This window comes from Cnephaeus nilssonii (genome assembly GCF_951640355.1).
Source record: "Cnephaeus nilssonii genome assembly, chromosome: 21".
In the NCBI taxonomy this organism is placed as follows: Eukaryota; Metazoa; Chordata; class Mammalia; order Chiroptera; family Vespertilionidae; genus Cnephaeus; species Cnephaeus nilssonii.
The window spans coordinates 7,874,318-7,898,480 of NC_137092.1; the positions used below are offsets into that span (position 1 = coordinate 7,874,318).

At 38.7% G+C, this 24,163-nt stretch overlaps 1 protein-coding gene across 5 annotated transcripts in view; it reads left to right on the forward strand.

Annotated features, from left to right (window-relative positions):
• The window catches only part of LRIG2 (leucine rich repeats and immunoglobulin like domains 2), a 45,821-nt gene that overhangs the window by 16,226 nt on the left and 5,432 nt on the right, over positions 1-24,163 (forward strand). For all 5 annotated transcript variants that reach the window (XM_079762164.1, XM_079762166.1, XM_079762168.1 and 2 more), the window contains 16 exons: positions 4,946-5,011; positions 6,734-6,808; positions 6,971-7,105; positions 7,617-7,760; positions 7,884-8,027; positions 8,534-8,677; positions 8,883-9,026; positions 10,114-10,194; positions 11,086-11,157; positions 11,295-11,363; positions 16,130-16,293; positions 16,752-17,072; positions 18,045-18,326; positions 19,491-19,940; positions 20,555-20,704; positions 22,251-22,541. In XM_079762164.1, the coding sequence (XP_079618290.1) occupies positions 4,946-5,011; positions 6,734-6,808; positions 6,971-7,105; positions 7,617-7,760; positions 7,884-8,027; positions 8,534-8,677; positions 8,883-9,026; positions 10,114-10,194; positions 11,086-11,157; positions 11,295-11,363; positions 16,130-16,293; positions 16,752-17,072; positions 18,045-18,326; positions 19,491-19,940; positions 20,555-20,704; positions 22,251-22,541 (2,732 nt within the window). The remainder of the gene's footprint in view (positions 1-4,945; positions 5,012-6,733; positions 6,809-6,970; positions 7,106-7,616; positions 7,761-7,883; positions 8,028-8,533; positions 8,678-8,882; positions 9,027-10,113; positions 10,195-11,085; positions 11,158-11,294; positions 11,364-16,129; positions 16,294-16,751; positions 17,073-18,044; positions 18,327-19,490; positions 19,941-20,554; positions 20,705-22,250; positions 22,542-24,163) is intronic.

A 24,163-nucleotide genomic window follows, 5' to 3' on the forward strand; every position in this document is an offset into this window, starting at 1 on the left:
CCCTTGACCAGAATCGAACCTGGGACCCTTCAGTCTGTAGGCTGATGCTCTATCCACTGAGCCAAACCGACTAGGGCTCTTTAGGTGATGTTTATCAAGCATAGATTACTTCAAGTTTTTTAGTATATTTTAGGGATATGTCAAAGGGGAAGAAATCTTTGAAAGACAGATTTCCATTTCAGGACTCTTGCTTTAAAAAAACACACAGGCAAACTAGCATTAAATTATCCAAAGTAAATGGAATTAATGATTGGCCACTGTGAAGAATAGTGACTTTAAAAAAATTACCTAAATTCTTTCTCTCTATTTTTTTTCAAAATTATCCAAATTCTTAATCTAAGAATTTTATATCTGATATTTGAAGTCTTTGAATCAGTCTTCTTCAGCCTTTTGGGAGTACTTTTAAAAAAAGAAACAGGACCCAATACACCAAAGTTGCAGGTTTGATATCTTTCTGGTCAGGGCATATTCAAGAAACAACCAATTAATGCATAAGTAAATGGAACAACAGATTGATGTTTCCCTCTTTCTCTCTATCTCCCCTCCTCTCCCTCCCTCTTCATCTCCCCACCCCTCTCCTTCCCTCTCTCACCCACTTCTCCCTCTCACTTCCTCTCTTTCTCTTAAATCAATCAGTAAATAAAATTTATTTAAAAAATAGAAAGAAAAAGAAATAGGAAAGGCATGCTATGGAGAGCAGGAGTGTATTTGTACACTCATATATGCACATATCATATAATTAAATTCCAGGGTGAAATTTAGCTATAAAAGAAAGTTAATCACTTTTCCATTGAAGGGGAATAGTGGAGTTGATGTTGAATTTATATTTACAGTTTTGGAGTGATTCCACTTCTTAGTACTCTAAATATTGTTTTCAAAAAAGTCACAAAGGTTAGTAACATTGACAGTGTTTGTAATCCTAGCACTTAGCACAGTGCCTGGCACATGGTTCAGTACAAGTTTGCATAGATACATGATGCTGAAATCAGCCCATATAATTCTAGTTAGAAATCTGGTGTTTTGATAAGTTAAACAGCTACACTGATTTATACTAGTTGCTTTCTATGATAATACTACTTTGGGAGTGTATTCCTGTTCACTGTTAGTGTTTTTTTAAAATTGAATGTGGATTTGTTGCAGAAGGGTCCAGAGAGCCTCATTATATGGGGTTCTGAACTATGAAGCATGTATTTTTAAGACAACATTGTTCTGTAGAGAGGATCTGAAGTATTTCAGGTGTCCTTTGGGTTCCATTGAAATGCTTTAGGAGTTCATTAAAGATACTGAAAAAATTGCTCTTTCCCCCAATAGAGACACTGGACAGTTTTTACTGATACTAAATTCAAAGTGGTTTATACCATGTTGAGTTTACCAACTTTATACCAAGTTGAGTTTTAATTTGATTGCTTTCTAGTTCGGTATTAATGTTTTTCCTTAAAACTGATTATTTAGTCTTCATTGACGTCCAGATGTCAGTGATGAGTACAGTCAAGAGTTACACTGCCAGGGAGATTAGGGTTTGGAAAGGCATTAGAAGCACTGTTCTTAAAATGACAGCCCTTAGTCTGTAAAAGGAAAAAAATTAAATTTCGGCAAGCATGCGATGTAGAATTAAGTCATAGTATGCTAGTCTTCTATACAGATAATATTAGTTTACCAGACCAGCCACCTTGTAGCAGAATCCTATCTAATAAAAGAGTAATATGCAAATTGACCATCACTCCAACACAAGATGGCTCCTCCCATGTGGACACAAGATGGCCAGCAGGGGAGGTCAGTTGGGAGGGACCAGGCATCCAAGGGAGGGCAGTTGGGAGGGATCAGGCCTGCAGGGGAGGGCAGTTGGGGACAATCAGGCTGGGAGGGGAACAGTTAGGCATCAATCAGGCTGGCAGGGGAGTGGATAGGGGGTGATCAGGCTGGCAGGCAGAAGTGGTTAGGGGCAATCAGGAAGGCAGGTAGACGAGCAGTTGGGAGCCAGCAGTCCTGGATTGTGAGAGGGATGTCCGACTGGCCGTTTAGGCCCGATCCTATCAGGCTTTGTAACTTCAGTTGGTTCTTTAGGATCGGGCCTAAACGGGCAGTTGGACATCCTCAAGGGGTCCCAGATTGGAGAGGGTGCAGGCTGGGCTGAGAGACCCCCCCCCCCCATGCACAAATTTCATGCACCGGGCCTCTAGTATGGAATATCTAACTTAAATGAAATAGTTGTATTTCTCCTTCAATTGAAACACTGTAATAAATAAACATCTTTTCAATTGTATGAAATTGTGTGTTTGTTGTTTAGTAGCAAATATGATTTGGATCAAGTTTCTGAATATAAGATTTTTATGTGGAACGAATTAATATACTTTTCCTTTATATTTCTCAATACTCTTTTCCATTCATGAGTGTTTTTGAGCTGATACCTGGTGCCATATATCTTGGAATAAAGGTTTTAGAACAGTTGTGGGAAAGTGATGGTTTGATCTAGTCTTAGTTATGTTATGGTGTAAGTTAAGCTCTTAAATGAAGGGGACTAGGTTTTATAGATGGGCAGACATGAATCTGGCGGAGAACAAGTTACTCCATGGTAGAGACATCGTTCAAACCTGCATGCATCTGTCAACTGCCTGGGTGGCACAGCGAGATCAAGTGGTCTGTAATGTTTCTCTAGTGTGCCGCTATTACTAGCCATATTGTAATGTGTAATACATCTCTTGGGCAGATAGCTTGTGTGGGCTGGATTCCACCTCAGTCTTGTAAAGATAGCTGGAAGCATCAAGGCGAATTTTTTAAAGCCTATTTAAATATTCAGACTAATGGCTAATTTTAGTGAAATCTCTGCTGTATTTAATAAACTATTTGCTAGAAGTGAGATTTCAAGTTGATGGCTTCCTCACTTATCTGCTATGTGACCTTGGATTGACAAATTATTAATCTCTGCCCATTCTGTACCAGGAAAGGAAGATTATAAGAGTATTTGCCTCATAAAGTTGTTGTGTGGAATTAGGCAGTTCATACGTATAAAGTGTATGGAAGAGTGATTGTCTGGCACTTAAACATTAGCTGCCGCCACTGCCATCATCATCTACGTAGTTGGGAGTGAGATAAATTTACCTTCCCTGATGCTAGATTGTTTTTGTGTTGCTGTTTTTTAAAGGAAGACCACATCTCTATCAAGGATGTGGTCAACCCCAATTCTAATATAGAAGCTTACTGTCTTGACTTGTGAAATCTACAAGTTTATCTTCAGCTGATATAGTGTATTACAGTGTTATATATTATACTATATATTATGTAAAGTAGATATTACTTTAAAAAGTACATGCTACTTTATATCATACTAGAGGCCCGGTGCACGAAATTCGTGCACGGAGGGGGGGGGGTGTCCCTTAGCCCAGCCTGTACCCTCTCCAATCTGGGACCCCTCAAGGGATGTCCGACTGCCCATTTAGGCCCGATCCCAGGGGGATCGGGCCTAAATGGTTAGTTGGTTATCCCTCTCACAATCCAGGACTGCTGGCTCCCAACTGCTTGCCTGCCTGCCTTCCTGATTGCCCCTAACCGCTTCTACCTGCCAGCCTGATCACCCCCTAACCACTCCGCTGCCAGCCTGATTGATGCCTAATTGCTCCCCTGCCAGCCTGTTTGCCCCCAACTTCCCTCCTCTGCCGGCCCGGTCACCCCTAACTGCCCTCCCCTGCAGGGTTGATCGCCTCCAACTTCCCTCCCTTGCAGGCTGGGTGCCTCCCAACTGCCCTCCCCTGCTGGCCATCTTGTGGTGGCCATCTTGTGTCCACATGGGGGCAGGATCTTTGACCACATGGGGGCAGACATATTGTGTGTTGGAGTGGTGGTCAATCTGCATATTACTCTTTTATTAGATAGGATAGCGGCCTGGTGCAGGAGTGAGGGCCAGCTGGTTTGCCCTGAAGGGTATCCCAGATAAGGGTGTGGGTTCCCTTGGGGCATGGGGCAGCCTGAGCAAGGGGCCTGTGGTGGTTTGCAGGCCAGCCACGTCCCCTGGCGACCCAAGCGGAGGCACTGGTATCTGGAATTTATTTACCTTCTACAATTGAAACTTTGTAGCCTGGAGCGGAGCCAAGCCTCCTGCATGCTCCACCGGCAGCCATTTCTGTTTGAGTTAATTCACCTTCTATAATTGAAACTTTGTAGCCTTAAGCAGAGGCCTGAGCCCGGCCAGGGTGTGCAGAAAGCTTTGCTTTCTCCGTTACCGCGGGCAACCCTGGCCTGGTCTCTCCAGCTCCGTGGCTGCCGCCATTCTGTTTGAATTTGTTTACCTTCTATAATTGAAACTTTGTAGCTTGAGTGGAGGCTTAGGCCTGTCAAGGGCAGGCGGAAAGCTTGTTTCCCTCTGTTGCCTGGGAAACCTTGCTCTCGGTGGCTGTAGCCATCTTGGTTCGGTTTATTTGCATACTCGCCCTGATTGGCTGGTAGGCATGGCTTGGGCTGGTAGGCGTGGCTTGGGTGTAGCAGAGGTATGGTCAATTTGCATATTTGTCTATTATTAGATAGGATTACTTTGAAAAGTATATATTTGTTTCAAAAGTATAGTATATTATAATAAAGTATAATATCACTAAAATGGATGAAGAAATTTATAACATTCTGTGAAATGACCTACAAGCTGTATTATGAAGAGAAAAAAGCAAGGGCAAAGTAGGGTGCAAATTATTCTGCCATTTACGTAAAAATTTTCTGGTACATGCATAAATATTTGTCAGGTTACACAAGAAATGTTATATTATCATTTCTTGATGTGGAGGAGGGAAATTGGATGGCTGAAGACAAGGTAAATTTTTATTCATCCTTTATAAACATTCTTTTTTGTGTTTCCTACTCAAATTTACATTTGATAGGGCTTTTAGATTCCTATTTTAGTATTTTTCTTTAAGTTTGCTTTCCAACACTAACTTGAGAATATTTTTTTGTCCTCCATTAGGGATTTGAGTCATAATCGATTGTCTAACTGGAACATCAGCTTGGAATCTCAGACATTACAAGAAGTGTAAGTTATTTTACTTAAATTTACATTAAATTCGAGGTGATTTAGAAATGCTGTCAAAAATTTGAAGGAAAAACATTTACATTAAAAGACATTGTTTAAAAATATAAACGGACATCTTTAGCTTTATTGTCACAAACTCTGGGCACTGTGCCGTTGGGTTGGGTAGGGATCATCACCCCTAAATTGCAAACTGTAGAAACAGTCTTCCTTGGGGCCAAAAGTAAGATTTTTCCTTTTTTGAGAATAAATATGCTTTGTTTGTTTCTTGCCATTAAAGCTCTGTTGTGTAAACTCTTTTTTATGTCTTTTTTGTCTTGTTTTGTTTTAATAGTTTATTGATTTTTAGAGAGAGGAAGGGAGAGAGAGAAACATCAATGTGAGGGTGGAACATTTATCGGCTGCCTCCTGCACACCCCCTACTGAGGATTGAGCCTACAACCCAGGCATGTGCCCTGACTGGGAATCGAACCAGCAACCTTTTGGTGGTGCATGGAATCACTCGCTATTAACTGAGCCACACCGACCAGGGCTTTTTTTATGTCTTGACTCATCTAAAATGGGAGCATCATGTCTACAGTAGATTTACGTGAAATATAATACTGTTGGTATCATTTGGAATGTGATGGTTAATAATTCAATTTTCCACTTGACTGAAGTGCTTCTTTTAATACTGAGATGTATTATTATGTATTCTTTGGAGGAAATTTTCTAAAATAGGTATTATTAGTATCAGTTACTGCATTGTAATGTTCCCAGAGGCACAAGTATCGAGCCTATTGTACCTTTACCTTAAACACCCCCAGAACCCTCAGATTTATTTTTCTTTTTAGTTTCCTGCTGACAGGGTAAGTTGTGCACGCATTGTTCCTGCATTCTCTCCTTGCCTGTCTTAAAGTGACTGCTTCTGTTCTGCTGCAGAGCGAACACACAGTTGATAGGCTTACTAGCTGAGAGCAGCACTGAGGAGAGAGGTGAAAATGCTTCAGCAGCAAGTGCAGGAGCTCTTGCATTACATGGGCTTTGTAACTTCGTTGGTTCTTTGGAGGCCTTTTACTTCAGGTTTTTTCCTGTATTTTTTATTGTTGGGTTTGTTCATTGATTGAAAACTAGGTTAATGAAATGTGATTATATTAGATTTGCTACGAAAACATTTGAGATGATATGTTCTAAAGAGCTGCTGGGATCAGATGGTGACATGTCATGCCATCTGTAAAATTTAATCACAGTCTCTCTCTGGGTTGGTTAATTTCATCTTTCTCAAGCAATTCTCCCTCACTTTGAATAACTTTAAAATATATATGTATTTTTTAATATATGGGCATGTGTTTGTATTTTTAAAATTTATATATAATTTCATTATAAATATATAAAATAGATATGGATGTGTTAATTACTCTTTCTTTGTTTAAGAAGGACCCAGATCAGCTGTCATAAACATAACTATTCAAAGACTCTTGTGGGATTAAAAATACCTAATGTGCAAAATATTTCCTAACCTTTTAAATATTGAGATCAATCATAGATCTATACCATGAAAAAGCATTTTTTATTAAAACCTCTAATTTCTCAGTTTGAGACATTTAGTCTAACTCATTCTGAGTCATACAGGCTTCTTTCAGATGTGGCATCCATCCTAAAGAATATGTATTAGGCAGTAAACCAGAATTCAAGACATAACATTTCTCTCACTAAACTTGGAAATCTTATTTTCTTCCTGACTAGGAAAATGAATTATAATGAACTAACAGAAATCCCATATTTTGGAGAACCAACCTCTAATATTACTGCATTGTCATTGTAAGTAAATAAGATTTCAGATCTTTTACTTAAATTATAAATAGTACACAGATTTTTGTTTGTTTCTTGTAAGTACCCTTATTGTTGATCCCAATTATTTAACATTCTTGTGGCCTGGGGTGGATCACTGGCAGTAGCTTCAATATAATCTTTGTTTTGTAGAGTCCATAATATAATTGCAGAAATAAATGCAGAGGAGTTCCAGTTTTACCCTGCTCTCGAGAGTTTAGATCTCAGTTCAAACATAATATCAGAAATCAAGACCGCTTCATTTCCTCGAATGCAGCTTAAATACCTGTAAGTGAAATAGAGTTTAAACTGGATTTACTTTAAAGTGCATGTCTGTTACTGTGATTTTTATATGCTTATGTGAATCAAATCTACGGTCAGTTTTTGGGGTTTGGGAGATTTTTTTTTTCTCCCCTTAGAGAAAGAGTGCACTATTTTCAGAAAATATTGTTAAGTATCCAGGATAATTTTTAGATTCTGGATTGTGTTTATTAACAGTTTTGTAAGGGTAACTAGGAGTAGTTTGTTAAACAGCAGCTTAACCTATATAATGATGATGATAATTAGCATGTGCATTAGTGTTTTACAGTTTACAAGCATATTCACACATACTGTTTTAACCCAAATGAAGTAGTTATTATCCTTATTTTCTAGTTGAAGAAACAAAGCAGTGAAATGATTTGTAAAGTTGTATTCAGCTGCCTAGTGGTAGAGCTGGGGCTCAGTCATAGACTTTGGGCAGTTTTCCTCCGGTAGAATTTTTGTTCCACTAATTTTTTTTAATCATTTTTCATTTTAGGAATTTGAGTAATAATAGGATAACCGTTTTGGAGGCTGGTTGCTTTGATAATTTATCGAGTTCCTTATTAGTGGTAAAGTTAAACCGTAACAGAATTAGCATGATTCCACCCAAGATCTTCAAGCTACCTCACCTCCAATTCTTGTGAGTAACTAAATAGTTAGATTATGAGATCATTTTTTTCTTACAGTGTCTTTTCCTTTTTAATTATTATTAGAACAAATCAGCAAACCTGTTTTGTAATTGTAAAACTGTTTTTTGTTGAAGGGAGCTTAAAAGAAACCGAATTAAAGTTGTGGAAGGTCTAACATTCCAAGGTCTGGATTCCTTAAAGTCTTTAAAAATGCAGCGGAATGGAATTAGCAAACTTAAGGATGGCGCTTTTTTTGGCTTGGATAACATGGAAGAATTGTAAGTACTATGAACCTGCATAGGAGATTGTTAGGAATGGCGTCTGACTGGGACTTTTTAGTGCCAAACAGCTAGGATAGCGGCGATAGTTATACCTAGTTACAGTAGTCCTTTCCCTTCTCTGATGTGAAGTAAGTATACACAAAGCTCTTTAAGTTTTATTAAATAACTGGCATTTTTGCCATCATTCTCATAAGCATTTCCTCTAAATAGTTTATGTTCCTTTATTGTTTTGGCTGGTGAAATTCATTAGAATTTACCCAAAACAGGTATACTATACCTCTTGGTGTCTTGATTTTATAGATCTGATATTTTAGACGGTCTTATTACCTTCTAGCACTAAATCTTAAGTATGATATAAATATTTATTGAATAGAACTCGTTCAACTTGGGTTGAAGAAAGGTATATGTTTCTTTGAGTAAGACTTAATGAAGATTTTTGGAATGTTCTCATTGCACTGCTTGTTATGTAACATACTTTCTCCTTTATTTCTCTAATGCTACAGAGAACTGGAGCATAATAATCTTACAGAAGTGAACAAGGGGTGGTTGTATGGCTTGCGAATGTTACAACAGCTCTATGTGAATCAGAATGCTGTTGAAAGGATCAGCCCTGATGCATGGGAGTTCTGCCAAAGACTGTCTGAACTGTAAGTGTTGGTTGGCATTTCAGCGGAGTCTCTGAGGCTAGAGCAGGTTGGAATAAATCATTCCCATGGCCAGTAATAAAATCTGACATCCCTCTTTATTAGAAGCTTGTTGAAAGCTCTAAATTTATCATGTAAATAGAATTAGCCTATGAAAGTTGAATTAAAATAGAGTGAATTCCTTACCTTTCATGTTTCCTGTTTTCAGTGATTTGTCCTATAACCAGTTGACCCGCCTGGATGAATCTGCCTTTGTGGGTCTGAGTTTACTGGAGAGATTGAATTTAGGGGACAACAGAGTCACTCACATTGCCGATGGTGTATTTAGGTTTCTCTCCAATCTTCAGACACTGTAAGTACATCTGTCCTCTTTTTTTTGCTAATTTTTTTAAAAGTAATAAAGCACATAAAACAATGAATCAGTCTGCAAATTTATACATGTTAATATTTTGTGGATCTTCTATTCTATGCCTCAGTGCAAGACAGTCTTATTTGTCTCTATCCCCATGCCTAAATCTTACTTATGTCTAGCCAGTTCTGTCTGTACTTTAATTCTGAATTAACCAGCTAAACAACAAAGCATCTTTTATGCCCGTTACTGTGGAACAAAACACAGTTGCTAGTGTCAGGAATGCACATTTTCTTCTTCCTCTGACCTTGAGCCATGTTATTTCTTAGTAAATTAAAATGAGCTTTGTTAGCTTTCACCTCAAGTAAAGATATAGCTAAATGGGAAGAGTGATCTCCTATCTCCTTAGTGATATTATGTATATCTTGTAAAGAGAAAACCTTGGTGCTTTAATATGAGACGACTTAAGGAAGCAAGTAATCATCTTTAACTGGTGTTTCTTCCATCAGGACATGGTGTAGTGCAGTTGCATTTCCTCTGAGAATTGAGCAGGGGATTTTAAAAGATCCATACTTTTCCTTTTAAAGAAAACAGTGATTCCCCCTAAGCACATGGGTATATCATACTTGCTTCCCAGGGGGCATGTTTAATTACTGAGGAGAGGTGAAACTATGGACATTACTCTTTGTCAGCCATTTTAGGTTAAGGGCCCAGGGGAAGGCTTGAGTCGCCCAGAAATCCCATTAGTCTGCATCAGATTTGTAGGCTATATCTCCTGTATCTTGAAATCCTCCTGCTTTTTGCAGGATCCTGACTATAACTTTTAATATGCTAACACATTTAGTGGCTATTAGCTAGGGTGATTGATACTCTTCGCAGGTTGCTTAATTTATCAAGGCCAGCTTCTTATTAGCTTATGAGAATCAGTTTTTATATGCTTATCGCAGATATTCTTTTAAAAAAAAAGAGTTATTCATCATAACTTAGCTGATAAAATAAAGATAAAAATTATTGCCATGCCAGAATGGTGCTCGGTGATGTAATGGTCATGTTGACTAACATAGCCTGTTTTTCCCTGACATTTTTTTAGAAACTTAAGAAACAATGAAATTTCATGGGCCATAGAAGATGCTAGTGAAGCCTTTACTGGACTCACAAGTCTCACTAAATTGTATGTATTTAAAATATTTATGTATAATCTATAAGGGTATATTGTCAGGAACAAATTGTAAATGGGATTGGGTTATATCTGTTTGCTGTGGCTGGGAGGTCTGAGCCTTTTGATTTATTCACTAAAGGAAGAAGCTTTTTAAAAAATCCAATATGTTTTTATTGATTTTTAGAGAGAAAAACATTGGTGTGAGAGAGAAACATCTATCAGTTGGCTCCCATACGCACCCCAACCGGGGATCAAACCTGCAACCTTTTCTGTGTATGGGACGATGCTCCAACCAACTGAGCCACCCAGCAAGGGCTAAAGGAAGAAATTTGGTTGATTATTGAGTTGTTGTTTTTTTTGTTTTTTTTTTTTTTGTGGTGGGGCACTTTCTAACAAGAGCATTCCTATGGGCACATAAAGAAAAGTTGTTTATGGAACAACAATTTCTGTTTAAGTGAAAAAATGCACTGAGAAACAAGAGTTGAACCAGTAATCTACTTAATCATGTGAGATTGATGGGTAATTTAATGAGAGGATTCTCTCAAGTAAGATTTTAGATCTTTTCCCATGAGAATTTCTTCAAGGCTTCACACTTGTCTGAATTTCTTTGACCGGGTGATCTTTCCCTAAGAAGGGAGAAACTGGGACTATCATCCAGTTTCTTACATGAAAACTGCCTGTGTGTTAGTGGTCAGGAGGGTCGTTCACAGGTACCTCATTGAGCTCTCACATCTTAATACAGGCCTTCATTCTCTGCTTTGCATTGGTTAGTCATAAATGTTTGCAAATTTCATAAAAATGCATGTTTAGCTTATTTTCACCTTTTATAGGTAAATGTTTGATTTAATGAATTTAATTTTGTTTAGTGGAACACTTTATTAGAAAGGTCTGTTTGTATTTCAGAATCTTACAAGGAAATCAGATTAAGTCGATTACAAAGAAAGCATTCATTGGTCTTGAGTCCCTTGAGCATCTGTAAGTATTTTGCATATGTTTTTCTACTGTATACATAATTTTTGCTATTAGTAGAGGTTTTCATGACTATTTAAAGTCTTCATAGAACTTAATTGTAGAAATGGTGACTAATAATGTTTTGTTTCTCTTCATTTCAGAGATTTGAACAACAATGCTATAATGTCTATCCAAGAAAATGCTTTTTCCCAGACTCGCTTGAAAGAACTGTATGTAACTGAAGTATTTTTTTTATCAATTAGATCATTATCCATGCTTGTACTTAAAGTGAGATGAATGTGACCCAGATGTTTTCAAAAGCACACAATTCAGGCAGGGGAAAAAAAGTGTCAATATGCAGTTATTTTAGTGGCTGGATATAATTTAAAAATAACCCAACATTGAAAAGCACAGTGTGGCACCAGGACCTCTGTTTGCTTATAGTTGGCACTGATTCTTGTGCTTTATGTATACCCGACTGTTCCTTTCCTCCCTCCCCCCCTTTCTTTTTGGATTATTGGAAACGTGTATCCAATCCTTACCCCTTGGGGTGGTTACACTTAGGGATTATGTAATTTTTTGGAGATGATCTAGCACTTCCAATATAATGGTCAAAAAGGATGTCTCTAATCTGTTCAAGCTACTGAAATGTTTAAAACTGCATATAGTTGTTATAGAAAAATACATATCTTATACCTTTTTTTCATTCATGATTTTTTTAAAAAATTGCTTTTAATGGTTTCAAGATTTCATTGGGATGGGTTGGGGTAGGGTGGTAACTAGTTCAACTGTTCGGCCAGTGGTTAGAATCAAGGGCCAATAACATTTATCTTGCCCTACCTGAAAGCTATTTAAAGGAATGTCTGTGGACCAGAACTGGTTCATGATGAGATATGGATAGAAATGCAAGTGTTTTAAAATGTTTAAAAGAGTTTGACATTACTGTGATACTTAGTTCAACTTTATAAAAGTGTTGATTTATAACAGATGGGAAATTTTAAGAACCGGTTCTTCACCAGGTAGTTTGAGATGCACTGGAAGTATGCTAGTTCAAACAGTCTGGGTTCAGATTCTTGCTCCATTACTCACAACTGTGTGACATCAGACAAACTGATTAGCCTAAGACTGTTTTCCTACTTAAAATGACAATAGCACCTTCCTCAGGGCTAGTGAGGATAATATGAGATTAATTTAGTCATTCAAGGAGTTTATTGTCATATTCTATGTAAAGCATTGTTCAAGACAAAGTCTCTGTTTAATAGTATATTACAATAAATTCTAGTAAGGAAGACAGGTAATGAACCAGTGGATATCCTATATAATAAAAGCCTAACATGCAAATTGACAGAGCGGGGAACAACTAGTTGCTATGATGTGCACTGACCACCAGGGGGCAGATGCTCAACGCAGGAGCTGCCCCCTGGTGGTCAGTGCGCTCCCACAGGGGGAGTGTTGCTCACCCATAAGCCGGGCTCATGGCTGGCGAGTGCTGCAGTGGCAGGAGCCTCTCCTGCTTCTGCTACAGGCAGGTGGTAAGGAGCGAGGGGTCCTGGACTGCGAGAGCCCCGGACTGAAAGAGGGATTTCCGACTGCCAGCTTAGGCCCAGTCCTCTAGTGTATTATATTATCAAGTAATAAATATTCTGATGAAAAGCAAAGCTGGGTCAAAGGTATGTAGAGTGGCAGGGATTGCTATTTTATATGAAGTATAGAGAAAAGGCTTTCTGAAGATAATAGCATTTGAGCCAGGGATGAAATGGCAAACCATTGAATACTGGCTTAAGGGCATCCAGGCACAGGGAAGAGCAATTGAAAAGGCCCTAAGGTAGGAGCTTGCTTCTTGTGCATGACACTGGTGTGGCTAGAAAACAAGAGCAGGGGAGGAGTGGCAGGAGATGAGGTCAGGGAGTTAATAAACAAGAGCCAGGGCATGTAGGATATATAGCACCTTATATATAGGTCATGAGGAATTAGGACCCCTCTCCTCTTGCCCCCCACAACATTAGTAAACTTGGGAGAGTTTTTGAGAAGATGCTCAGCACAGAGCCTGGGACATTGAAAAAACTGAATAAATAATATTAACAAAAATAAAATGTTATGGTAATTATCATTAGTTATTTTCTGCCAGAATTTTTAAGTGGCCTTTTTTTTTTTAACTCTTGTATATGAGCTCAGTTAAAAATGTAATTTAGATAGTAGATGAAAGCACATGTTATAGTTTATTCTTCAGAGAGTCATGTCAGTAATATGGGAATTGATTTGAACAAATTGCTAATGCAGGAACTATAATACAGCTTTTTTTACTGAGAAGTTTTGGTTACTTTATTTAATTTTTAAAAATTGATTTTAGAGAGAGGAAGGGGTAGGGGGTGGGGAGAGGAAGAGAGAGAAATCAATTTGTTGCCTCCCGTACATGCCCAGACCAGGGATGGAACCTGCAACCTGGGTATGTGCCCTGACCGGGAATTGAACCTGCCACCTTTTGGTGTATGGTTACTTTAAATTGAAGTCATATTTATAATACTTTTTACATCAACACTTATTTAAAACTCTACATTTTTTGATATTGTTCACAATACTTGGCGTAAATTTGAGGGGAGATGGGAGAGTTGCATATAAATTGAAAATATTTTGCATTGAAATTATATAATCATGGTAGAAAAATTAGAAGTACTGTTAAACCAAAAGGGAGAGAGAGATCCCAAATCCCTACTACTTAAAGACAAGGACTGTTAATGTTTTGGTATCCATCTATCCACATACTGAGAGAATGCAGGGTACTCTCTCAGGCACTTGTGGGCAGGGTCGGTTAGCATGCAAAGGGTAGAAAGATGCAGAGAAATAGAAGTGAAGGGGGAACTAAAGTGAATTCAGTGGTTTCTGTGGCCAGGCACTGTGCTAAATACTTTATTTAAAATTGTTTTTGAGGTAGGCACTTTCAGTCCCGTTTTCCAGAGAGAGAAACAGATTTTGGAGACATTGAGTATCTTGCCTAATGTTAGTAGCGGAATTAGTCCAGGCCTCACGGGTCCAGTTTATAGCTAAGAAACCGTAAATCAGACATCGTTCCTCTGTTCTTAGCCATCCAGTGGCTTCCCATCACACAGAAGGAGAAAACACTCAAGTTCTTAGTTTATAAAGCACTTGCATGGCCTGGCTCTCCCTGCCCAGCTCTCTGACCTCATTCTGTCACCACCCCTCCATTTCCTCTGTCGGCGACACTCTGACCCGCAAGTCTTTTCGCTATTTGCTGTCACTTTTCTTGGGTCTTCGTCCAGATGTCATGGCTTCAAAGAACCTTTCCCTGACCACTCTACCTAAACGTAGCTGCTACCTCAGGGCCATTGCCTAGCTTTGCTTTTCTTGATAGCACTTACTTTCTGACATTATACTGGCATTTATTTGTTTTTTGCTTGGTTTAAATACAAAAGCTCTGTGAAGGATATATTCCCACAGCCTACAATATCTGGCATGTAGTAGACTTCCGTATTTCTCTATGATTGATTGAATGAATGTAACATAAGAATTCTTTTTTTTTAATTACTTTATTGATTAAGGTATCACATATTTGTCATCAACCCCCTCCCCCCGTTCCCTTCCCAAACCCCCCCACACGCAAGCTCCCCTCCCCCTGTTGTCCGTGATCACTGGATAGGCTCATATGCAAGCACACAAGTCCTTTGGTTGATCTATCTCCCTTGTCCCCACCCTCCCCTACCTTCCCTCTGAGGTCTGACAGTCTGATCAATGCTGTTCTTGTTCTTCAGTCTATGTTGTTCATCAAGAATTCTTAAATGATAAGGTAACCTTTGGCCTGCTTAATTAAACTTATCCTTGATAAAACATGGCTTTTGATATTTCCTTAAAGACTGAAACTTCTTCGGAATCAGATCTTTGGTACCTTATACCAAACTTTAAAAGTAAATGAGGGACCATTAAAAGAAAACACTGATTTTTTTTATATACAAGGTGGGGCAAAGGAGGTTAACAGTTATAGTACAAATAAATAATAATTAATAATGTAAGAATAAGTTGTTTCACACACTCACAACTTTAGCTACTTTTGCCCCACTCTGTATGTTTTATTGGCCTATTATAGACCACAAATGATTTTTCAGAGGTTCTTAGTTTATATAGCACACATTGCCACAGGCTGAAGTGTGTTCAGTCTCGATGAAGTAATTTGAAAAAATTATATGCTCCACAACAAAGATGTGTTTATGCTCCAACATATATATTAAGCTTTTTTCCCTAAATTTTCTGGGGAAATTTTAAACCTTAAAGATTTAAAGAAAGGTAAAGGAACATTCATACACCCTTTACCTAGATTCACCAATTAATTAACTTTATGCTAAATTTGTTATCTATTTCTCTCTCCCCTCCTCCTTCTCTCCCTTTCTCCAATTACATCTTTGTCTTTCTACACACACACACACACACACACACACACATACACACACACACAGATAGATACATATATATACACACTGCAATTTTACTAAACCATTTGAAAGTAAGTTGGAAACATCATGACAGTTCACGTCTAAAAATCAATCAGCATGTATTTCCTAAAAACAAGGATATTTTCCTACATAACCACAGCACTGTTGTCACACCCAGTGAAATTAACATTGGTAAAATAATATTATCTAATATGCAGTTCATACTCAAATTTCCCCAGTGTCAGAAAATGTTCTTTGTAGATTTATTTTTCCAGTCAAGGATCACTCATTTTATTTTGTTGTGATGGTTCTGTAGTCTCCTTTAGTCTAAAACAGGCCCCTGTCCATCCCCCCGCCCCCCATTACTATCTTTCATGACACTGACAGTATTTGAGGAATTCAGGCTGACAGTCTCAATTTGTTTTCTCATGGTTAGACTCAGGTTAAACGTTACTTTGGCAAGAAAAATGCATAGGTATGTAGTCAACTTTTAATGCTTGAAGAAACTTAGAATGAAAAGTAAAAAGCACTTCTTTTCCTCTTTGTTTCTGCAGGATTCTGAACACAAACAGTTTGCTCTGTGACTGCCATTTGAAGTGGCTGCTTCAATGGCTCGTTGATAATAACTTTCAACATTCTGTGAATGCAACTTGTGCACACCCCGAGTGGCTAGCAGGGCAAAGCATCCTGAATGTGGATCTGAAGGATTTTGTCTGTGGTTCGTGTTTTTGTTTTTTAAATTTTCTATATTACACACTTACATTTTAACAATAGAATTTTTTATAGAGGGTAATAGGATTAGAACTTGTCTGGAAATTTTAATATAGGTTTTTTCTTTTATTCCCAGTAACTGCTAATGCTTAAGAAGTACATTCTAGGCATAACTGTCAGTAAGGGATAGTGGGAAGAGTGCTAAACCCTGAAGTTTGAGAACCTGGGTTCTGGTCCAGGCTCTGCTACTGACTTACTTGTCTCTGAGCAAGTCATTTGACCTTATCGGCCTCATTCTTCCATCTTTAAACGAGGAATTGGATTCTAGTTCTATAGTCTCTTTCAGTCTTAATATGCCGTCTTGTAAATAGAACACACAGTTTTACATTACTTGTTTTAAAATTGAATTTGTAGAAGCAAAATTAAAACAACTGACTTGACTCCTGCCCTATTATTTTCCCTTAGATGATTTTCTCAAGCCACAGATAAGAAGACATCCTGAAACCACAGTTGCTCTCAGAGGTGTGAACGTGACTCTGACGTGCGCTGCAGTGAGCAGCAGTGATTCACCCATGTCTACTGTGTGGCGCAAAGACAGTGAAATCCTGTATGATGCTGACATTGAGAATTTTGTTCGTTATCAACAGCAGGCTGAAGAAGCTCTGGAATATACTAGTGTCTTACATCTTTTCAATGTGAATTTCACAGATGAAGGAAAATATCAGTGCATCGTTACTAATCACTTTGGTTCTAATTATTCTTATAAAGCCAAACTGACTGTGAATGGTAAGGAATTTGCACCCTAATAGTTTTCTGTAGTTGGGAGGATTTTCCACATTCCATTTTGAAACATTTGACTCAAGAAAATTAGGCGAAACCTGACGTTTGAGGAGGATCTTACTGTTTCTGTCTTTAGGGTTGTGATTATGTATAGACTGGATTGTCAGTTTGTCCATTTCATCCCTAATTGGTCATTGGTTGAGGGGTAAATATGAATTCCATGTCCCAGGAGAGAAGCTGCTTTCACTGTTATTTATGCTTTTGAAAAAATCTTTTTGAAATTCTCCATTTTCTTCCCAGACCATAATTCTGTTCTGAGAACTATGAAATTTATTCCTGGCATTGTTCACAGGGCCTTTCAGTAGTGGCGTATTTAGCACATTTCTAGGTCCAGTGATCATCATCATTGTCTTAATGTAGTCACACACAACCATTGTTGAAATTAATGCTCTCTTCACTGTGGCTATAAAAAACTTCTCCAAAACAGCTTGATCTATTTATCGCCCATTAGATTGAGTAACTACAACATTTTAGACTGTGCACTCAAAAGATGTACTTACATTTTGCTTGTGTGTTGTTTTATGAGATTTTTGAAGGCATAATTTTTTTTATCATACAGTTCCCTTGACAGCACGGTAGAGGTTAGTGTGAGAAGCACCGTTTAGTCTCTTAAGTAAGGAAGTCAGTAAATACCAGGTTCTGAAATACGGAGTTCAGAAAGGTTTGTGGCCATCTGCTTTCCCTCTCCCCATCAGGGGGCAGGGAGGTGTGTCATGTATTCTAGAAGGGTGAGTCATCACTGTACTGCAGATACTCCAAGTCGAGAGAAAAGATGGCCTCTGAAGTTGCATTTTACTGTCAGACCAGAGAGCATCCCTAAGAAATGCAGCATGACGGCAGCTGTCATTTGGCCTAACAGGTTCTCCCTGTGTGTGTTTTCCCTCACTCACTTTTCCTTGGTGATCTTTCTTGGAACAGAGATGCCATCTTTTCTGAAAACCCCAATGGATCTAACTATTCGCACCGGTGCCATGGCCAGATTAGAATGTGCTGCAGAAGGGCACCCTGCACCTCAGATTTCCTGGCAGAAAGATGGCGGGACTGACTTCCCTGCAGCCCGAGAAAGACGAATGCATGTCATGCCCGAGGACGATGTCTTCTTCATCGCAAACGTGAAGATAGAAGACATGGGGATCTACAGCTGCATGGCACAGAATATAGCAGGAGGCCTCTCAGCAAATGCCTCACTCACAGTGTTAGGTATGCTTATTGCCGTGGGTCCCAGCTTTTGCAGGAGCCTTTTCATTAGGGACCTAATCTCGGTCTTAATGACAAGAAAAGTCTGAGATTTCAGCTGTGATCCTTACATCTCATCATCTTGTTTTGCCAGTTTATGCAGGGTTATGTGAGCCTAGGGTATTAGTGGATCCGGTAGCTGAAATCGGGGGGAATGCTGAGGGCGGATTTAGAGAGGGTTATCACATGAAATGAAAACTCAAGTCCCTATGTGTATCCTATTCTATCTCCTTCTGTATGGTGCCTGCTTCATACACATGGTTTTTCTGCTCTTCAATAGTGAGTTTCAGTCGTTTCATAGGGAACTTGAGACAGTTTAACCTGTTTTCCCTCCAGGTCATTTAAAAAATTTTTTAAATACAGACAGAATGACCTGTCCTCTAGTTAGATTTCCCGTTTTCCATCCAGTGTGCTCCTTTTAATTTTATGCTCTGGTAAAACGTCTTTCCCCTAAAGATTTCTCCTGACAAGCCTGTTTTTTCTAATGACAATGCTTTTCCTCATGGATTTAAACTCCCTGGGAAATTCTAATTTTAGTTCTCTATTCCCCTAGATGTTAAGGTTTTTAAAAGTTCATTGGTTTGTGTTATTTACTTGTATAATAATAAAAAAAAGTTTATTGTGTTTAAAAATGTTAGCTATATAGAAAATTAGAATAAAGGAGGGAAAGTCACTCAAACAGTTAAAGATTTTGTCATATTCTGGACTTTTTTTTTTTTAACTCATTTTTATGTAGTTATATATACCTGCTTTTTTCCACTTAATATTATCACAGGGTTACCCTGTTATTGGTCTTCATAAAATATCACGTGGCTGTGTACTGTAATTAATAATTTTCCTGCTAGGTTTTTAGATTTTTTCCTTTATTTTAAAAAATTACAACTAATTTTATAATAAATACCTTTGTGTAGAAATTTTTGAATTCCTTAGCTTAGGCTACCTTGTCCAGGGTGGAATTACTGAGATAAGATTTAGATTTTTTGAGACTTTTGCTTTCCTGAAATACTAACTTGTAATCCTCCCATGAGTATATGAAATTGCCTATTTCATTTTCACCTCATTAGTCTGTTCCAATAGGATTTAAGGAATAAAATTGCTTAATATGATTTGTATACATCTCTCTGTTAGAGACGCCCTCATTTATTAGACCGCTGGAGGACAAGACAGTAACCCGAGGTGAAACTGCAGTATTACAGTGCATAGCTGGAGGGAGTCCTGCCCCTCGCCTCAATTGGACCAAAGATGACGGACCACTGCTTGTGACAGAACGGCACTTCTTTGCTGCAGCCAACCAGCTTCTCATCATTGTAGATGCTGGGCTAGAAGATGCTGGGAAATACACCTGCATTATGTCTAACACTCTTGGAACAGAACGTGGTCACATTTACCTAAATGTCATCTCATCCCCCAATTGTGACTCTTCCCAGAGTAGCATTGGGCATGAAGACGATGGCTGGACCACAGTTGGCATTGTCATCATCGTTGTGGTCTGTTGTGTTGTGGGCACCTCTTTGATCTGGGTCATTGTTATTTACCACATGAGAAGGAAAAATGAAGACTATAGTATTACGAACACAGGTGAGTGGCACCAGTTGACACCTTTGGCTTGTACTTGAATCAGGAATGTAGTATAGAATTTACTGTAAAATATAAAGACTGGGAAATTTTGTTACTTTACACTAGTATGTGGTAGAAGGAAGAGTTTTTCTGTTAAAATATCCAATTTCCTTGTTATAACAGAACCTCTCCAATAAATAGTTTTAAGAATTTGTGGACACTCCCTTAGAAGTTTACTCTTCTTCTTTTAATGCCTACAGCTCATTTCCATTGAATTTCTCTGTGGGGAAGAGGAGCCCTTATGGCTGATCAGTCTTTCACACTCCCCACTCTGAAATTCTGTGAGAGGAGTTTCAGCCATAGACTGTGATCTTACAGATAAGATTCCTGACTTTAGGTTTTGTTTCTTTTGGTAATACTATTACAATGACGCTTTGAGAAGTCTAGTGAGATGATTTTAGGGGAAATTCTAGTGAGAAATGATTTTAGGGGAAAGTTTAAGTTCCTAGGTATACATAAAACATTTTCCTGGCCAATAGAATCCAAGTGGAACACATTTATAAAGTGGTCTTCTGAGCGTTGGCTTAAATTGCCTAACTTTATTTGTGAGTTACATACAGATTTCTCTTTTGCAGAGGAGCTTAACCTGCCTGCAGACATTCCCAGCTACTTGTCTTCCCAAGGAACTCTGTCTGAGCCACAGGAAGGCTACAGCAACTCTGAGGCAGGCAGTCATCAGCAGCTCATGCCTCCTGCCAATGGATATTTACACAAAGGCACTGATGGTAATGACTCTTTGTTGTATATGCTTACGTTGCAGCCCTACCCGCTTGAGTTTATTTTTTAGTGTCTAGTTTTGCCCTTTAACCTGAAGCAGTATTTTTAAAGAGATACTCAAAACATTTGGCCCCATGCAAAATAGGATAAAAATTGACTAAAGTCTTAAACAGAGAAGAAAGTTACCTGACAGGTAGGAGAAACATATCCTAAAGGGATTGGGAGTACTACACAGCACAATCTCCCAAACCAGTGTTGTTATGGGAAGGAGAAGCTCTTAGGTGTCTTTTATCTGATTTCAGGTGTGAACATCCTTCAGACCATGTCCAGGGGAGGTTTGTTTCTCCTGCTGACAGGTATATAGTCACTAAAGTTTAAACGGTGATGATGTTTTTCAGCATATATCAGAGAAATATGAAATGTTCCCTAATTGAACCCATGTTCTCAACACAGCTATTCTTCCCATTCCACCCTTCCCACAGGAAGGTGAATGAAGGGATAGAATCGGGTTTGATTTCCAGTCCCTCTTTTCAGCTCTGTGGCCATGAACAAGTTAATTTCCTCGTAGCTAAAATAAACAGTATTTTATAAACCACTTTCCTCAGGATTTAGCAGATTCCTTCAACAAATCTGTGTAGTACTTCAAGTCCTATACAAATGAAAGGTCTATTCCATTTCTAGAGATTTTTTATGCTGGGTGTTGACAACTTCTCTATGTAATTGACAAGTTGGATTTTTTGGTTCTCCATGAAAAAGGGGGTATTTTTAGCTTAAAAAAATACGTAAAGCCTTCACTCTGAAATTTGTGGGAAATAACACTGCTTTCTGGGTTAAACAAAATTTTATTTAGATTTCTTCCAGTTCTAACATTTTGTTGCTTGATCGTGAATTAAGTACCTTGCTCTTTATTCCTCACTCTTTTTCATCATTCAGTTTTCAAAGCACATAACAGCCCAGGGAGCTCACTGTTCAACTTTTACTTCTGCCAAACACATATTTGTTGGGCAGGACTCTTGGCTTTCTCAGGGGCACTTTCCGCAGCTAGTGTTGCTTAACCTCTTGACTCATGAAAGTAATATGGGCTTTTGTGAAGTGAAGCGATCATAACTCCTTGTTCTCTGCTTCATTTTGCTTAAGCCAAACATGTCTTGTAGCACAGTGCCAGCCTTATTTTGGCTCCCTTGATTTGAGCATGACCTTATCCAGGCTGGACAAAGATGGCTTAGTCAAGAGCACGAGCTGGAGCCAGAGTGCCGAGTTCAGATTTCAACTCCTCACTCTGGCAGTATGCTTGGGCCAATTACTTAACTTCTCTGAGTTGTAGTTATTCCATCTGGAAGATGGGGGAAATAATAGTACCGACCTTACAGGGATGTTGTGAGGATTAAATAGTTAATTTACAGAAGACCTTCGAACTTCACCTGGTCTATAATGTAAGTGTGGAATAATTGCCAGCTATGATGATAATGATGGCAACTGTTGGAGAAAACTGATGATGGTAAAGCTGGTTCCTTAACTGAAGGCTGTTCGGCTTCTATCCCATGTTGACCTTAGGTGGCTCTGGAACCCGGGTTATCTGCTCAGATTGTTACGACAATGCCAACATCTACTCCAGGACGCGAGAATACTGTCCGTACACCTATATTGCTGAGGAGGATGTTCTAGATCAGACACTGTCGAGCCTCATGGTCCAGATGCCCAAAGAGACATATCTGGCACATCCTTCCCAAGATGCCCCAACCCTGGAGAGCCTGGTATTACCAGCAGATAGAGAGATGTCTGCCTTTCCCACCAACCACGAGAGGATGAATGAGAAGAAACTCCCCTCCGCACAGATGAGCAGTGGTAAAGGGCACAGTGTTTTTTTGTTCATTTTGTTTTCACTTTCACCTACTTGATTTTTTTCCGTCATGTAGTTAGCACTCTTGTTTGACAGGAAGCAGCAATCCAGTTGGTGTAATGGAGTCATTAGCTACTATTACATGGTATGAATTAGAGCAAGAGATTTTTAGAGACTAGAGTTACAGAGAAGTCTGCACCTTTTGGATGAAAACAGCTTTTGTGGAAAGAGCAAGACCACACCTCTTAAAAATTCAGAAGCCACATAGCAACAGTTTGTAAAAAGTTTAACATAGATGTTACTTTTTTACTTTCATCTTACTTAAATGATGGAGATCTGAAATGCTAAGGATACATAATTTGATGAAGGTTTTTACTGAGAAAATGTTTAAGTGTTTTACTTGGTTGCTGTACTATCAGGTAAGTATTGAATGCCAGCATCACTTGGCAGGCGTTTGCTTTTTTCTATGAGGTATGATGATCAGGGCCATAAGTGGGAAAGCAGTTTTGGGAGAGTGTCCTCAGACCCACATAGCCCAGGAAAGGGAATACATGTTAGGTTGTGCAGATGGAGCACTTGCTAACAACTTGGTCAGTAAAACAAAGCAAAACAAAACAAAACTCTTTCAAGACCATTAAAGGTGTTTCATGAGCTGTCAGTCATCCTCCTGTGAGCCTGAGGTCCAGAGCACTGGAACCAGGGCGGGGTGAGCACTGCAGTTTACAGAGGAAGAGTGTGTGGTGGTGCTTCCAGGAGCGGTCTGGCAGGAGTAAATGGGGCCCTTTGAGATGTGCTCGTGTTTTAATTAAGAGACCAACTCTAAAGATGTTAAAGAGGGTACAGGTCAGAGAAAAGTATACTGTTCCTAAAATTAGTCTCTTTAAAATTAATCTCAGTGTCCATGAAAGAAATGCACCAGCTTTAAATCTGTTTTCCCATAGACCCCAAAATGCAGTGTATCTTTTTCCTAATGGGGTATCGTAGTTGTTACTCTGGTCTGTAAGCGAGGAAATGAGCAGATGAGAGTGTGTGGGTGCATTGCTCATTCCTTGCCTAGGGTCTCTAGCTCTTTGCCACTCAGAGTGGTATGTCAGCAAGAGCTTGTTAGAAATGCAGATGGTGGGTTCCACCCAACCAGTGAACCAGAGTCTTTAGTCTAACTGGACCCCAGCTTATTTGTATGCATATAAAGCTTGAGAAACTCTGCTGGCATTCACTCTTCAGGTGGGGTTTTGAAACATTTTATTTCTGAGCATTTGTTTCCAGAATTTTTCAAAAAACTTTTTCCAAAATGCATCCCCATGAAGTTAACATAACTTTCAGTAAATGATCTTTGGGGAGAGGGCTTACCCTGCAGTGAATAAGGAGAATGAGAAATGCACACTTTTGAATTCAGAGTACAGATAATCTGATTTAAAATCGCTGCTTTTGGTTATCTTATTGTTGGAATTATTAGAATGCTAGAAGCTAGAGGGAAATTGTTTATTTTTAAGATAGTTTTTTTTAAACATAGGCATTTAATTGTTATTTAAAAATATACAGGGTGGGGCAAAAGTAGGCTTACAATTGTTCCTAATGAAAGTAATACAATAATTAATAAATAATAAAACAAGAATAATTCTGTGTT